At 41.7% G+C, this 16,986-nt stretch overlaps 1 protein-coding gene across 23 annotated transcripts in view; it reads left to right on the plus strand.

Moving 5' to 3' along the window:
- Window positions 1-15,013, plus strand: part of LOC138113745 (uncharacterized) — a 254,290-nt gene extending 239,277 nt beyond the window's left edge. For 14 of the 23 annotated variants that reach the window (XM_069022411.1, XM_069022422.1, XM_069022410.1 and 11 more), the window contains 3 exons: window positions 643-876; window positions 7,936-8,038; window positions 8,655-9,120. In XM_069022411.1, the coding sequence (XP_068878512.1) occupies window positions 643-876; window positions 7,936-8,038; window positions 8,655-8,891 (574 nt within the window). In that variant the 3' untranslated portion in view covers window positions 8,892-9,120. Of the gene's footprint in view, window positions 1-642; window positions 877-2,534; window positions 2,611-3,415; window positions 7,703-7,935; window positions 9,121-10,442 lie in introns of those variants that run through there. The other 9 variants (XM_069022428.1, XR_011152317.1, XR_011152318.1 and 6 more) reach the window with 9 other exon arrangements.
- The last annotated feature ends 1,973 nt before the right edge of the window (window positions 15,014-16,986 follow it).

Consider the following 16,986-nt stretch of genomic DNA (forward strand, 5'->3'; position numbering starts at 1 on the left):
TCTTTTTCAGAAAAGAGACCATGCAGAATGCTGCTTAAATTGCTCACAGGGCTGAGAGAGGTATTTGGTAGGCCACTGCTGCATGGCAGAAGCATTCCTCCCAAATTGTGGACAAAGCTTATACTTAGAAAATTACACAGTAAGAATAAATCTGCAGCTAACCATTTTAATATTTTTTACAATGCCTATCCTACTACCATGGTGAAGAGAGGCAAACTCAGGCATTGCAGTGGGAGAGAGCAGTGTTTAACAGGACAGAAAAGAACTGCATGCCACCAGCCACATATTTTCTCTCTACTTGTTTGGTGGGTGGGGAGTGTCCCTCTGGTTTCTGTTTCTTTTACCCCTGAGCTCAGAAGTCAGCATGAGCAGCAACAGGCCTTCACAAATGTGCTAAGGAGGAACCTCTTGGGTTGGCTTCTCAACATGCCTAATCTTTTGCTAACAAATTGGTCTCAGGGCCAGAACTTAATGAAGTCTTCAGAGAAAATTTTTCAGCAAATCAGGGGATCTCAAAGGTGTGGACCTGCAGTAAAACCAGTATAATACAATTTATCTACTTTTACTTGTCTTTTGAAAGGCTGAAAGTTCAGCTTTGCGGCAAACTGTAAAATCAACTGCATCCACTTTATTATTTTTCAGGTTTCCTTACATTCCAAAAAAAGAGGCCAGAACAGTAGCTTGGAGTAATTTGAAGTTTATCTCCCACTTATACCTTCAGTCTTGTAAACTTCTTGAGCATCTCTGTTACACCGCTCAAGAAAATTACCTGAACAAAGCTGTCCAAACACATGTATGGAATGTATGCAGACAGACAAACAGAATGTCTGTGATTCCATTTCCCTCTGCACTGTGGAGCTGGATTCATGTCACCAGGTAGGTGCCACCCTTTTTCCAGAAGAGCAGTATCAAAATTTGCTTCCCTGTCTGTGGCAGAAACTCAGGAGACACCATGTCTTCCCAAAGCACTTAGTTTCCAGTGCTGGACTGATGTTTCTGTCACCACAGAGGGCTTCCGATGCTTGGGTAGGATCATTTATGGGATTGGCTTGTGTGCTGCAGAACTGTTTTGCTTCCCTCGGTCAGATGTAGGCAGGACAAGAAAATGGGCAGCACCTTACTGTGCTGTTCAAGATCTGGACAATAGCTGTAGAAATAGGGCTGTCTAAGTAAGTTGTTTTCCTGAGCATTAGCAATTTAGAGGGAAAATATAAACAGTGTCTTGATTCTGGAGAAATTAGCGTAAACTTGCCACCTTTGGTTTTTTCTACTGAAAAATACGTGGGCAGAAACGTTTTCCTTAATTCTAGGAGCCAAGGGGTTTTTCTCCATTTGAAAACAATAAGGTTTTCAAAGGAATTGGTAGCACTAATCTCTTGGTAGAAAAACACCTTTACTAAAAACCACAGGCCCCTTGGCCATCTCAGTCTATAGACCAGGAACTGAAGGCACAACTAAAATCAGTAACTTCTTGTCTGATAGAATTATATATATATATATAAGGAAACAGAAGTTCCATATGCTGCCGCTGAGCCAAGAGCTGGGGAGCACTGCCCTCACAGCACCCCAGAAACCAGGCTGGTTGCTCTGACTCTGAAAGACAGACCTCAGCTGGCCAGAATCAGTAGGAAGTGCAGATTCACTTGTATAAATACAGGCACTAATCTTTAAAGGTTGCTGCTCTGAACTGCCTCATTTGCACCAGCAGTAAAACAAGGCAATAGAGTTAGTCCTGGCTGGTGAGGAGACATGAGTCTTACATGTAAGTCCAGCTCTGTTACTGAAAAAGTGTTACTTCCTCAGATGTGAAGGGAGAAAGGCTTAATTCCTGCTCATACCTCTTGTTTAACTTATATAAATGCACAGTGGCTGTTTGGGAATCACCTTTACTAGATGTATTTTCTGTCTTGCCAAATTTCACGTTGTAATGAACAGTCAAGAAATCCAGACCTGCTTTGTTACACTGAGAATATTTTAAAGTGGCAGATGTTCTGGTACACTCTCAGGACAGGACATTTCTGTATCTTTGGTATTGCTTCATTGTTTAATGTCAAGGAATTTGATTTTCTCAACATCATTGGGTAAATTTTATGAAGCAGGTAGTTGGATACAAGTAAATATTAATGCACAGCACCAATTCCTTTCTTCTGATTCCTGTTCTGGTTTTATACATAGGACCTGTGCAAGTAGATTTTTACATTAAACAGATTCCTTCTTTGAAAGCTTACTTAGCTTTCAAATTTAGATTTGAAAAAACATAGAAGGAATGAAATTAAATGTTTCTTTTGGATAGCACACTGACAGAGGAAAGGAAATCCCTTGCTGCAGGATATTGCAGTCACAGGTCACGAATGTTTAAGCAGGAGTTACTGCCATCCAGAGGAGAAAAGCCATAAGCTGTCCTATTTCATTATTTTTTAAGCATAGATGGGTAAACCTAAATTGTTGATTCCGTTTATTTCACATTAAGGAATCAAAGAATAGAGAAATATTATAAATGTACCCAGAGGTATCTGTGGGGTTTTTTGATGTAGGTATTCATGAAACGAAGTTCAGAGCAACACTGGGAAAGCACTGTGAAAAACACATCCACGGATGAAAAAATACCAGGTCAAAGCCAAGTTTATTTTCCTCTCTTCATTTAAGATATTTAAGGAATAGGTTTCAGAAATACCTGTGCTAGGTTTCAAGCTTTGTACACAGTCCAAAAAGTGGAAAGGAGACGTCTATCCTGTGCCACTCGCATCCCAGGCCTCTGGTGACACACAGGCAGAGGGTGCCCCTTGTCCCAGGGAGCTCGGTGAGACACGAGTGGGGATGCTGGCAGGGCTGGGCATCCTCCCTGCAGGGCACAGGGCAGTGCCGGCCTGGGAGGCGGCGGAAGGCACCCAGGACCCCCAGGGTCTGCTAAATCAGGAGACTGGGAGATGTTGTGGGCTGAAGGGATTTTTCACAACTCTTAATAACCGAACTAGAAGAAAAAGTCTGTGTGTCCAGCTCCAAAGAAAAGGTCCCTCCTTCTTCAATCCCCCTTTCCCCCAAAACTGACAAAAACACTGTAGAAAACAAGGAATAAGGGATTTGGGCGAAAAGAGGGGAATGGGAATTTCAGCGTGTCCCTGAAGGCAAAAAAAATAAAAGTTCTGAGCTGAAGGAGAAAAGAAAATCTGAGGGGGAAAAAAAATTGAATTTAGTGCTTTTTTTGGACAGTCCATGGCCAATCTCGAACTGTAAAAAATCCAAGAATGGCATTTCATTTTGCGCAAAAACCAATAATGAAAATCCTCCCAGGACAGGTCTTTTTAAATATAGAAATTGTAGCTCAGGATCCTTCTAAACTTTATTGCTTCAATATCTTTTTTCTTCATCGGGAATTAACCTCCAGGTGCTCGTGTCTCTCCTTACGTCCATGCAGGATGCGAGAAGCGGATGCAGCCATTCCCCATTCCCGGCTGTTCACGGGCGCGGGCAGCGACCGCTTCCTGAGGGGGCCGAGCCGGGGCGCGCGGGCAGGCAGCGCCCCCTACCGGCCGCGCCGCTCCTGGCTCCGCTCTCGAGGCGGGACGGGACCCGCGCTGTGCCTCAGGTACCGGGCCAGTGCGGGCCTCAGCTACCGGGCCAGTGCGGGCCGCAGCTACCGGGCCAGTGCGGGCCGCAGCTACCGGGCCAGTGCGGGCCGCAGGTTTGTGTCCGAAGCGAAGCAAAAGCTAGGCCAAGGCGTGTGGGCGTGTGCTCGCCCGTACCGGCGCAGAGCTGGGGAAGCGCGGCTTTGGCCGAAGCCGCGGCGTCACAGCGGAGGCGGGAGGCGGCTGAATTCCCGGTCTAAAGCTGCAGCACCTTTGCCATTGTGGTGCTGAGCAGCGGCGTCTCCTGGCCCTCCAAATGATCATCAGGAGGAAGGGGCGCTCCAGGAGGGAAGATTTCCCCATCGGAGGTTAATTCTCTTGAATTTTAGACCATCTCTTAAGACACCTACTTCTCTTTCCCGGTCAGACTTTACCCACAAAGGTAGCAAACATCTACCCCAGGGAGCAGAGCAGAGCTCAAATCCTCTGTGAATGCAGCCATCTATTATCACAGGCATCCTCATGCTTCTTATGCAAACACGGTGCCCAACCTTGTTAAACAAATTAATTCTTTCCTCAAGGGGCTCTGCTTAATGGAGAGATTTCCAGAAGGCCCCAAGCCTACGACCAGTGATATGCTTGCCCTAGCCCTAGATTTATTTGTTGAGGTAGGAGGGAGGTCAAAAGCACTGAGCCTTCCATTTCAGTAAGTTATGTGCCTGATGACCTGCTGTAGGAAGAACTATCGATCTCTCCTTATAACTCCTGTTAAGAGTCCTGTACATATCGACAGTCCTGGAACACCCCACATTTAAACACTAGGAGTGCCGAAGACAACCAAGCAAGCATTTTAACTTGCTGTCTGCAAACTTTCCTTCTGACAAGACATTTCTGGTTCTATTCTTTCCAATGGCATGTGAGAAAGCTGAAGTTTTACTAGTTTACACCCATTCAAAGTTATAAAATATTCCAAGATAATGGTTTAGGATTTTTACACAAGTTATGTTACCTTCTCCTTCTGTATAATGGTGAAACTTGAGGGGAAGGGGGAGCCTCTCCATTACTAAATAGTTTTTTGTCAATAACACTCATAGTCCATTATAAAGTCCATCAGAATACCCTATTGATTTTACTCAACTATCCAGCCCACAGAAATTTAATGAAGTTGGTAGTGAGACAGGACAAGCCCCCAGGTTTTTGCTGCTTTACCAGTTACCTTCAGTATAGCATCATGTCATCTCCAGCTTCATCACAAGATGATTTATTTCAATGGCATGTGAGGAGCAATTGCCCTTAGAGGCAACAGATAACCTTAGAACAGCATCATCCAAGAAAAGCAGAGCACAAATCACTAACTATTGTTTCCAATTATCAAAAAAAAAAAAAAAAATACCATCAGGAAGAGCCACATTTTAAGGAGCTAAAATTATGTATTATTTCATGTGGTCTATTTTTTAAACATTATAATCCAAATAAAACAAAACTGAATTTAGAAATTTGTTTTAAAACCTGAAAGAAGCACTGCTGAGATGTAAGGAGGTGTATGGGCCAGTACCCAAAATATTAGATATAAGTTTCCACCACATTCATCAAACCAAATCCATGTAAACTTTGAATAAGTTTGGCAAGAGCCATAGTGGTTTTGTTTTTACTGCCATATAAAGGAAGAAGTCCCTTGTGAATTAGATATCCCTTTGTAATAGGCAATATCACTGTGGTAAAATGTGTTTATATGTCTTAAGACAATCAGGAATTGAGTCAATTCTTTGAAGACAGTTTATGGTAATAATTTCGTGACTGTTTGTTAAGCTGCCTGGTCTGCATAGCTGCCTACATGGGTGGGTGCCAATGAAAGCAGCAGTATTAGGTGCTGCCAAATGAAATCATCACCCGTTCTCGTGCCCCTTCCCAAAGCCTGCTCCTCACAGGCAGCCTTCGGCACATAAACAAATGGATGAATCATCTTGCCAGCTCAGAGGGTGACAGTGAAATTAGAGTCCTTCTCTGCTCAATGCAACAGTTTAGTCATTTGAGACAGGAAATCACTTTGTGTTGGGAAGCAGTACTGGGTCAATCTCAACCAGTTTCTAGAGCAGTGGAGGGCTCAGGTTGCAGCAGGAACAATGTGATTATGACGGGCAGGAGGCAGAATAGGAGAAGTTCCAGCAAAAACTCCACAGAATGTAATAGCAAATGTTGCTCTTGGTGTAGATCTTTAATGTGTAGGTAATTCAAAAAAATATACCAAGATTCATTCTACAAATCCAATAATCTCCTAGAGCTGTTTCTATAGAATTCAATGTGGTAGGATTTTCCTATACAAATACTTGTCTGTGCCCTGCATCAATCACCCTGAGCACAGTTCTACAGAAGTATCTGCACAAATAATGATGTAAAGGAGGAGATACAGAGAAGTAGAAGTTCTTTTTCTCTCCCACCTTCATCAGCTGCAATATCTCACTATCAGTGAAAGCTGGCAGAGGGACAAGTGACAAGTTGCCAAAAGATAAGGAAGGCACAGACTGCTGAGGAGCACTTTGGGAAGTATCTCCTGTGAAGGATCTGCACCAGAGCTGACTTTGATTCCTCTTTGTCAAGGCAGAGGCTAAACTTTGGAGTGGTGTCAAGTCTATTTTTATGATACTAAGATCTCCCTGGAAATTTATGAGACTCTCTCTTTGGATTTAAATTATCTCTTCAGGAAGTGTGGGTTATAGATCAGTCATTTTAAGCCAGTTGACCTCAGTCACCTTCAGTGACAGGTAACCTCAGCTTAAAGTGAAAGGATCCCTAGGGTCAGTGGTTTCTGCTGAAGGATGTGTGTGTGTGTATGTGTGCACTATCAGAATACTCAAATAAGAGAGACAGGATGCAAAGTGAGGGCATTTCCTTGCAGACACAAACCCCTAAACTGATGTAAGAACCCTTGACATTTAATTCCAGAACCATTAATGCTTCCCAAATGGTCCAGAATTAAGTGGAATTAAATTCAATAGTGAATCCCACTTTATATGATGATACAAGGCGCAATAGAAGTTACCTATTGAGTGATAAAGGAGCTAACCAGTATTTGAGACATTTGGGTTACTCATAGCAGACTTTAAAAATTGCCTGAGAAGGTGCTGCCTTTTGTACAGCTCATTATAATTCACCTGTAGAGCTTCATCATTTTCGTATCCATTTTACATGCAAGAACTTCCATGTCAAGCTGAAACGCTTGCCTCAAATATTGAGGGTGGGTTCATTAAATTGCCAACAGCAGTCAAGGGTGAAAAAGCCACTTGCCAAGCTCAGCCTGCTCATCGATCCACCTGCAGCTCTCTTGTGTGTCTGACGGGCAAGGAAGTGCTCCAGTGTTTCCAGTGTCTTTGCAAGGCTATTGCAAAGCAGCAAAGTGTCAGGAATGTTAGAGAGATGGTGGAAGGCAGTAAACCACACAGTGCAGTTCTGGAGTGAGTTTTCTAAGTAGTTCATGACTTTAAAAACTCAAATCTCCATCCACATTGCAATTTAAGCATTTGTAGCTGTTCTGAACAAGGGAGAAATTAGGCAATGCTGGATTCTATTACAGGAGAGTTCTTTGATGCCCTTTTCAAACACTATCCAGATACTCCATCTGAAGCTTTCATTTAGAGTAAATACTACAAAAGATCAGCTATCTGAAAGAAATTAAAAGGATGGAACATATTCTTGGCTGTTAGACATCTGAGAAATCCAGAAGTGGATGATGCCAAACTATCTGTCATATGTGTCCTTTAGCCTTATTCTCCTGAATGAAATGTGGTTACCACAAAGGATATTTGCAATTGAGAAGGAGAGATCAACTAGATTTGGCTTTCCTACATGTGGCCTGTCTCCTAGCAAGTGTTTTACAGTTTCTATTACAAATTTGAAGGAAAGGTTTTCTCATTAACAATTGTCAGGTTACATTTTCAGCACAGAAAAAATAAGGATATTGGGGTAAGTTTCAAGCTACCATTTTAGAGTTTTTAGGCAAGCACTCTTGTCAACTGATTGGAATTACACCACAGGCACCCAATATACTTAGGGGACCATTTACGGATGTGCTTCTATTTAACCAATCCTTGAAGTAAAAATTAAATAATCAAAGTACATTTACATACCAAATTACAAGAATATATGTTTTAGAAGCTATTATAAATACATAATTAATATAAATATATAGATATAATATTAATATATTTAAATACATAATCCCAATCTTGTAAAAATAAGACAAAAAATTGCATTTCAGTAAAATTTAATAACAGTAAGGGAAACTATTCTGATTTCTTTAGGTCAGTTTTCAAATCATAGATAATTTAGGCTGAAAACTTCTGTAGGTCATCCAATCCCCTTCTCAATGCAGGTCTTATCACTTCAGGTTACTTATGCTGTGTCCAGTCCACTTGAACCCTCCGGAGACAGAGATTCTGCAAGTTCTGCTGAATGCTGATTGCTGCAATGCCTTGGTAAGAAAGCAATCCACATGCAAAAATATTCTCCACTTTTCTGAACACAATAGGAAATGTTCCACTTTCTATCAGAGGACATTCTCACTGCACTTTATGGGTTGCATATAGTACCTTACAAGAACAGAACTTTGTTGATCTGGGGGGATCTAACAGGTGCCAAGAGGTGCCTCCTCCATTTAGGCTTGCATGAGCCCACTGTGGAAGGGATTAAAGTAGCTCAGGATTCAAAAGTTAGCACAGTAAGTAAAATCTTTCAGTAGCTCTGAGATTTACAGCTGGTTTGTTCCCTTGTTTACAAAATTACTTGTTTTTTTTACCAGTTAAATCCTTTGTAGGCTTATTGGGGGGATGATAAGAATCGGAGAATTGTCACTATCACCAGTATTTTAAAGGAGTCCCTTAAAAAGTGTGCAGTTATTTGACTCATATCTTTTAATAAATTTTGGAAGCTCTAACATCACTGCTAGAGCCACTGGCAGCCCTTCCCAGTGTGCAAATCCCCTGTGAGTTCACAGCCCCTGTGCAGACCTCTGCAGAACTGGGGAACAGAGGTTTTTCCTCATCTCTCCTGACCTGTTCTACCTCCTTCAACCTCCATCCCTCTTCTGTGCAGAGCTCAGGCCAGGAGAGCCAAGAAAGCACTTGTGAGTATTTTTGTGGTAAAGTTCTGCTTTCAGAAACATGCATCAAAGACACAGTTGATGCCTTCTGTTTTGGTCCCAGTTACTTGCAGAGGAGAGGTCTGGATCCAGACGAGTGCTGGGAGCCTCTTCTTCCATCTTCCTGGGAGACCTGGGCTGCACCAGGATCAGATCCCCTGCCAGAAATGAACGGGGGGTGTTTTGTTTAAAGTGGGAAGCTGATAGTGTTGAACCTATCTATTTGAATAAACCAGCTGGCTGTCCTCTTGCCATCTCTGATGTAAATCTATATGGTATTGTGAAACTTTATTTATTTTAAGCTTGCAATATTTACTAAAGCAAACAAAAAGGGTTCTTTCTAACTTCCATAGCATTTTTTCTACTGAGCTATTTGTTGGAAAGATATGTTCATGTATAATTAAATGTGGCTTGCTTAAACCTTTGCAGTTGGTAGCTTAATATGTATTTTGTTGTGCTTTGAGTACAAAGGCTATATTATGCTTTTGTTGGCATCCTTGCTGGTTAGAATGCCAACTGCATAATTTTGTTCTCTGCTATATGTCAGAATTCAAGTGCCGAGGGCTCAACAGGTGGTGCTGGGATAAAGTTCTGGCAAATCAAATAGGTAATGCAGTTATTTCTTTTGTCAAATTATAATTGAAAACAGAGACAAGTAAAATGAAACTCACATTTTCCTGGTGCAAAAGAGAGACTAGAATTAAACTCAAATCAGTTTCCATGACAAATACACATTACTACTAGAGCTTGGTCTGTAAATAAACATGCAACACCTTAGTTTTGATGTAGAATGATTTGTTCCCTGTAAATTTAAACCTTAAGCATCAGTGCTTAAACAATAACAGAAGGCCAGAGTCCTCCATGAATTTTCTGTCTTCCTTGTATGTATTTTGGAGAAAATGTGCTAAAAGCTTCAGAAAATCTTTGACAAGATTTAAATCTGAAAATTCAGAGAATTTGAGACAATCTGTAATATATAACTCAAATGTTTAACATCAAGAGTTTCCTGTCATATTGTTTTCTAATCATTGCTATACCCATGCTCCCAGAAGAAAATGATAAATACAGTGGAAATTCCAGTGAATGTGCTGAATGAGGTGCTGCTCCTTTTATGCTTGACTTGGATAATGTTTATTAATCCTAAAATCATCAAATTGGGATAAAACCTTCTATAAAAAAAATGCAACAAATCAAATATGCATAGCTTGTTTTTCCAAAATTGCACTTAAAAAGGCCCGTGCACTTTCAGGACTATCCACTTTGCTATTGTGGCTGATCTTTTTTACACCAAGATGTTTTTATTTTCCTCTGAGGACCTATCAAAATCTAATCTAAATAATCTTATCTACAGTTCCAATGGTCATTGTGGTTTTATTTAGTTTTCTGTTCCTCCTCATTTAAAGACCTTTTTCCTAAACTATACATTTCTCAACTCAAAGTTTTGTTTTATCAGATCTGAACCCATTGTCCACTGGGGCAGTTTCCTGCAGTGGCCTCCAGTTCCTTAGGCTGTCACAAACATCTTTCTATCCCTTTCGAGCTCTTAGTTTATTCAAGGCACTGCCTTTGTCTGGGACCAGATGGTACATCCTCTTCTTTCAGTAACTTATTCCATAAGTGATGAGGAACTAAGCAGCATGGAAAAGGGGTAACACATCAATCCAGAAACGTTGTTATTTTCACCTTTTGCATACCATGGTTGCTCTATTTTAGAGCTGGCAGAATGCATGTTTCTCTCCCAGGCTGTGGCTGTGCTCCTGAGTGCCGGGGCTGCGGGCAGGGGATGGGACACACCTCACAGGACATGGCCTGAGAAGCTCCTGAATATGGCATCAGAAATTGCTGGATGTGACAGATCACAAGGTGACACAAATGTATACATGGTGCTGTGAGGAATTCCCAGGTGGTTAAGGAGTAGTCATGTGAGGAACAGTGGAATTTCAGAGAAAGATGGGGCTCTGTGCTGAGGTTGTTTTGGGGTTTGGGATAGTGCAAGGCCAACAGTACTCAGTAGCCATATCAGCTTACCCACACAAGGCTGAGGTCACCTTGAAATGGTATCAACAATACCAAAATTCAAATTCAACATCTACAGATGTTGAAAATGGAAAAGAGATTACCTGGATTTGTGGAGAGATAATAAATCCATTAACCTTTTATCTGTTGCCTTTTGGCTAGTCATCAGTTTAATTTCTTCACACTTTTCAGTATGGGAACAAGAAAATATTGACTGAGAATAAAGTTCCCAGTTCAACATAACACTCTTCATAATACCACACTTAGACTGACCCTGTTACAGCTTGGTTAATGCAGGAAAGCTGCAGCCGGTTGTCTCAGGAGTTTCACTGCAAGGGACTGGCTCAGAAGGTACAAATTATATTACAGCCAAAGTGTTATTAAATTCTTTACCCCTTTAAAAATCCTTTCCCTGCACTATTGCATTTCTAGACTGACCTGACATAGGCTATGAGGACTGGTCCCCAGTCTCTATGATTTCTCATAAATGTTCAATACTTAAGAAAATGTGTTCTGGCTTTACTTTTTCTTTCTTTTGAATAACCATATTGAATATTTATCTCATACATCAGGTAGCTGTTTAGGAAAGAAACAGCTGAGAAGCAGATAATGTGCCCCTTTCATTGACAAAAGATTTATGTCTTGCCTGGCAGGACTTGGTACTTGGAGTGCTCACAGCTGACATAGTCAAACACAAGTAGCAGGTAGTCCAGTGTTTATCCAGGGGAACCAAGACTGCTGCTCCCACACTTTTTTGTGTGAAGTTAAATCAGCCACATTGAAATTGGCAAAGATTTGAAAACATGATAAAAATTTTATTAAGAAGGGGAGAGAGAGGCTCAGCAGCAGTTTGAATCAATTAATACAGTGCAGAAATAAGTAGGGTATGCATGAACATTTCTGGTGACCTTCTGTAGGAGCCATCTGTGTGCTTGCAAGGCACCCTTTCCCCACGGGAACATGTGAGGAATTCAACCACAGTGCCGAGCACCCTTCCCCCACAGCTGTCACAACCACTGCAGTTTGGCTCTAGCATTTGTATCATTGAATTCCATGCTGTGCCAGAATGAGAAGGGAAAGAGAATGAAACGTGTTCTTGGATACCTCTTTGCCATGGACTGCGTGTAGCTCGGGGTCAACTGTCTGCTCAGAAAAAAGGCTTATCTGTATTTCAGTACAACTCTTTTGTCAATATATTAAAAAATAAACCAAAAAACCCATTACTTTTTTCTTTTTAGGCAGGGGTTGAGAAAGGTAGACTAGAATAAGAAAATTCTGCATTTCCCAGGGGATCCATAATTTTCTCCAAGGATAATATGACAGTTTCCTCCAGCTTTGCCACAGCTCAAATGAAGCAGAAGGAATAAACATCTTTTAGTGCGGTGCTTATACTCAGATGAGCTTTCAAGGGAGGCCAGAAGAAGGGGTAAAGGATTGGGTGTACCTTCATTTCCTGAAGTGAGCAGGTAAACCTGTGGGTTTTTCCATTCCCTGCCCCTCATCACTCTGCCAGTCCAGACAGGTCTACCCATGGAAGTGCTACTGATGGCAGCATAAACTGAGTATTGGAAAACAGGCAGAATTTGCCCCAGAGGAAATTAACCATGAATTGGCTTAAAATACCACCTCCCATCTAATATAAATAATGCTAATATCTTCAGAAGTATTACTGTTATCCTGGGACTGAATAACGAAAAAAATTGAATAGTCAGAAAATTAATTTTCATATGTGCTGGAAAGCCTAGAGGTTAATGCATGCAACTAGATGTCCACAGACCTGGGGCCATTTCTTCCTTAGACAATATTCTGCATTGCACAAGGCAAGTCACCATGTTTCTTCTTCAATAATGTCATCCATAAAATGAGAATGAACCTACACGGCTCCCATTCCAGTGAGGATGGTAGAGCTCATCTGCCTTGGTTGTGAAACAAGACTGCTCAGATAGAAACAAGCTCCTGAAATTCAAATTATTCATATTACTCCATGCTGTTCCATTACAGAAAAATGGCAGATTCTTCTGTGATACTTAGGAACAGAAAAACAGCAAAATTTTCTGGGTTTTCTTTTACATTGCTACAAATCTGAATAGAATCTACCACATACAGCATTTGATTATTCAAGAGTTATGTAATATCTGTTTTATATTGATCTCTTAGAAAGAGACTATATTTAATTTTTTTTTAAATAGCAAGGTTTTTTTCTCTGTAGCTGTTTGCTGTTGTTTTCTGTGAGGGCACATGATGAAACAGATATCTGGAGATATATGGGAGCAAGGGCTTAGTATGCGTATGTGTGTGTGAAAAGTGTTTGAACCTGCAACCAGATTTCAATTTTTTCTTGAGTTTACATACAAAAAGATGTAAATATTTAGACTGAAAACAACATCTCTTCTGTGTTATTAAAAAATAGAAGAGTAAAAAACAAATCCTCCAGAACAGGAGTATGGTAGGTATTATTTCTCCTCTCTCCCAGCACTCTTACAGCCCAGAAATACATACTTAGAGTTATATTTTCATCTTAGTTCGATGTAGCAGATTTTAGTGACTCAAATCCGTTTTTCCATTAGTGTGAGTTAAGCTGCTCAGGCTTTGCCCATGGATGCTGCCCTACTTTTGTCACTGTCTCTATGAGCCTTCAGTTCAATTTCCCCGCTCTGGCTGGCTGGAGCATCACTCCCAGGCTAAAGCAACACCTGCTGTGCCTCTCCAACCTGTGGCACTTTTAACACTTCCTTTTCCCCTTCAGTTGAGGACAGTACCCAGGATCACAGCCCTGGCAAGGACTGCTGAGTGCAGCCAGCCCAGGCAAGCAGCGCCCCACCGCCAGCACTGGGAGGCCTCCCAGCACATCTGCCCCTGTTACTTAGGTCCAGAGATTAGCAGGGGAGGCTGGGAACCAGTCTGGGCTTAGACCTGTCTGTGTGCATTCTGCCAGCCTTGCCCTGCATACAGCTTCCCATTTCCTTCTTGTTGTTCTTGGATACGTGCACACGGCACTTTGAATTTTCACTCGTCTGTCTGAACCATCCTCTCTATTGTACTTTCAATTATTTCATCTTTGTTTATTTTTACTACAAGTAGTTGAAGGACAGAGAACTTGATCCTTGTCTTACCATTGTGCAACCTAAAATGGTAATATCTACCCTGAAGCATCTGGTTTCCAGCGACACAGTGACAGGCATTGCCTTGTAGTACATGCCTAAATTTCAAAACATTGCAAAAGAAGAGCTTGATACCTTACTGAAATCTATTTCAGCCTTTTTTATGTTTTTATTATGATTAATGGATGAAACAAAACCATTTGTAGTGCATTTATTATCACAAACAATATTGAAAGTAATTTGACCCCTACAGTACTTTCTTTTTTTAATAATACTATACAATGGCAAAAAGGCTATGAAATCCTGTGCAGAGATCTTTATCTTAGTTGAACTGGTTGAAATATAGACAATGGAAATTCTCTGGGTTGACACTGGTATAATAGGAAGCAGCATATGACCTGCTCTTCTGAGCAATGTGCTGTCACCACAAACTACATTCCCATACCTACCCAACATATTAAAAGTTTATTTGTCAGCCTGCTCCTGTGAGCTCTTTATTTATGGCTACTTTATCATCTGAAATAAGCCATGTTTTTCATTATTAGAAACATAACAGTCTAGCAAAATCTGAAGTTGTATAGGAGAATGTGAATACTTTTATTATGATGTCATTTTGCTGTAAGCACTGGAGAAATCAGATAATGTCATACTGTGTTACTCAACTAACAGGTCAAGTGTGATATAAAAGCATGAAGTTCAGCAAACCTCTCCTGGCACAGTGTGTTTCACTAAAGGACTAAATTACTGTTTCTCCCAGGACTTGAAAAGTTGGGAACTCAAGGTAATATTTTTGTCTGCATCTTCTTCACCCAGCGACTGTTCGTATGTGCACAGCACTTGCCTGACCATGGGCTGTCCCTCAGAGGGTTCTGTCACAGCTGCCAGAGGATAGGATAGCATTGTGTGCCATTTACTGCCTTGTGTACCAACCATTTAGCTTTGCAGAGATGCTCCAAGAGCTCACCTGAGGAGTGAGAGCTGAGGTAAGACACTGACTGACATACCTAAATGCCAGTACCAGTACTGGTCACATACATTCAGCAGAACTAAGCTGCCAACTTTCTAAGTGTAAGGAAAAAAATTATGTCCTGACATTGTTGTTCTCAAATTCAACTCCTCACAGAAGGATAAATCAGGCTTTGCAGCAATTTACCTTAAAATGGGAAAGTGTAGTGGTTTGGTCCAAAATACTCATTACTACTTACCTTCTGTGAGATAAGAATTAGGAGAAATGCAAAGCAGGCACCAAACTTGAAAGAATATAAAGAAGTTTATTAACAGACCTAAAAGAAAAAAAAATCATACCACACCTTCAGAACTCTTCTCCTCCTCCCCACCTTTCTCCCTTCTTCCGCTGACAATGTAAAAAGACAACCCTTGAGATGTTCAGTCTGTTTATCACTTCCATAATAACCTTGTTCAGTTCATTGAGGAAGAGGAGTCTCTCCTGTCCATGCTATGAAAACATTATCACAACGAGCCAGCCGCCCGGGTTGGTTCTCTGCTCACATGTGAGTCCCTTCCCATGACTTGCAGCTTTTCCCACAACTGCTTTTGAGGGTCCACTCTTGAATTACTGGGGTACAATTTAAGGTTGAGCCATTCAGAAACAAAAGTTCTCTTCACCCATCTCTGGGAGCATTTCATCTCTAAGAACAGAGGCCCTCCTCCTTCCCTGGGAGCAGAGAGTCCTCCTCATCTTCATCTCTAGGAACTGAGGTCTTCTCCTTTCCCATTTGGAGCAAAAGTCCTCATCGCTTCCATCTCTCCCTGTTCAAATTTCTCATTAAATTACAGCTGTGTCAGCATCTGCCTATCTCAGAGCAGGTGCTTTTGCTCTCAAGTACAAGTTGAACACTCCACCCCCCATGCCTTCATGAAATTACAACGGGTACTCTGATACATCATAGCTTTACAACAGAATTTCAGCTTTAAGCATCTCCTCTTTCTTCTCCCTCAGGTTTTCAGCTCTTCACAGCAATAAAAGGGTTAATCTCACCTAGGCCTTGCAGCTGGAATGTCGCTTATCACTGTTGCTCACATGATCTCTGCTGGACAGCGGTGCAGCTTCAGCTGAATCTTGGCCGCACTGGAGAGGGGGAGCTGAGCCGCTCCAGCTGCCCACAGCAGGGCTGGGGGGGGTTCCGTGGGTGGAACAGGGCCCATCGGATCCAGGATGGCCGTGGCCCGGCCTGGCCTGGCCCGAGCAGGGCCTGGGCCGGGCCCGCTGGCCCCCTCATGGGGCTCACAGCCACCTGTCCCAGCACTGGAAACGAGACAGAGCTGGGGGGGGGAGTTTGTCTATTCTTAAGTGTGGATCACAGAGGCGGTCACAACTTTAAGTGGCTCAAAAAATTGTCCATATTCAAACTGGCCAGCTGACAGGTTCTGTCAGGTCACAGAGGAAGCTGTAAGCACCCCTTTGCAAGAACATCACTTCCAGGACTATGCTTGCTAACCCATGACAAAAAGTTAAGTAAAAAAATAGTGCAGCTAGCACAATCCATGTGGAGTCTGCTTAAAGGCACAATAAAAGTCCAGTGTAAATGTTTACCATTAAGTAGTCTCTTCGAATATCAAAAGTAGTTACCATGTTTAAAGGGCAGAGGATACAGTTAACAGGAGAAAAAAGACATCCTTCAAAAGGTAAGTCCTGTTCTATAGAGAAAAGTAGGTAAGAGACTTGACTGAAACCACTGTATATAGGCCCACAACATTTTGAAGAGTAACTTGCTAAACACACAAACCTAATAACTGCATTCACTTACCTCAGCCTAGAGGGTAATTGGTGAACTGATGGTGCCAACACATGACAGAGGTGTAAAAGGAGCTGTTCTGGAAGAGAAAGCCATTGCAGGAAACCTGAATATGTTATTTGCCTCAATAATCAGTAAGGGAGAACAGCGAGATTCCTATATGAGACCAAAAGTGTCTCCAGGACTGCATCAGGTCACAGCATCAAAAAAAATTACACTTGGAACAGAGGGGATTCCCTCAAATATGAAATTCCCAGTAACGGCTCAGTGTAATCAATTATTTGCACTGACCTCAGTACCACAGGCAAGGAAAAACAAGATGAAAATATGTGAGAAAGGCTCAGAGGTGACCCTGCGACCTAGGGACCAGTAAACCAGAAGTGCTGCAGCAAACAAACTGGTAGAAGCTATAA

Source organism: Aphelocoma coerulescens, chromosome 8 (genome assembly GCF_041296385.1).
Source record: "Aphelocoma coerulescens isolate FSJ_1873_10779 chromosome 8, UR_Acoe_1.0, whole genome shotgun sequence".
NCBI classification, from domain to species: domain Eukaryota; kingdom Metazoa; phylum Chordata; class Aves; order Passeriformes; family Corvidae; genus Aphelocoma; species Aphelocoma coerulescens.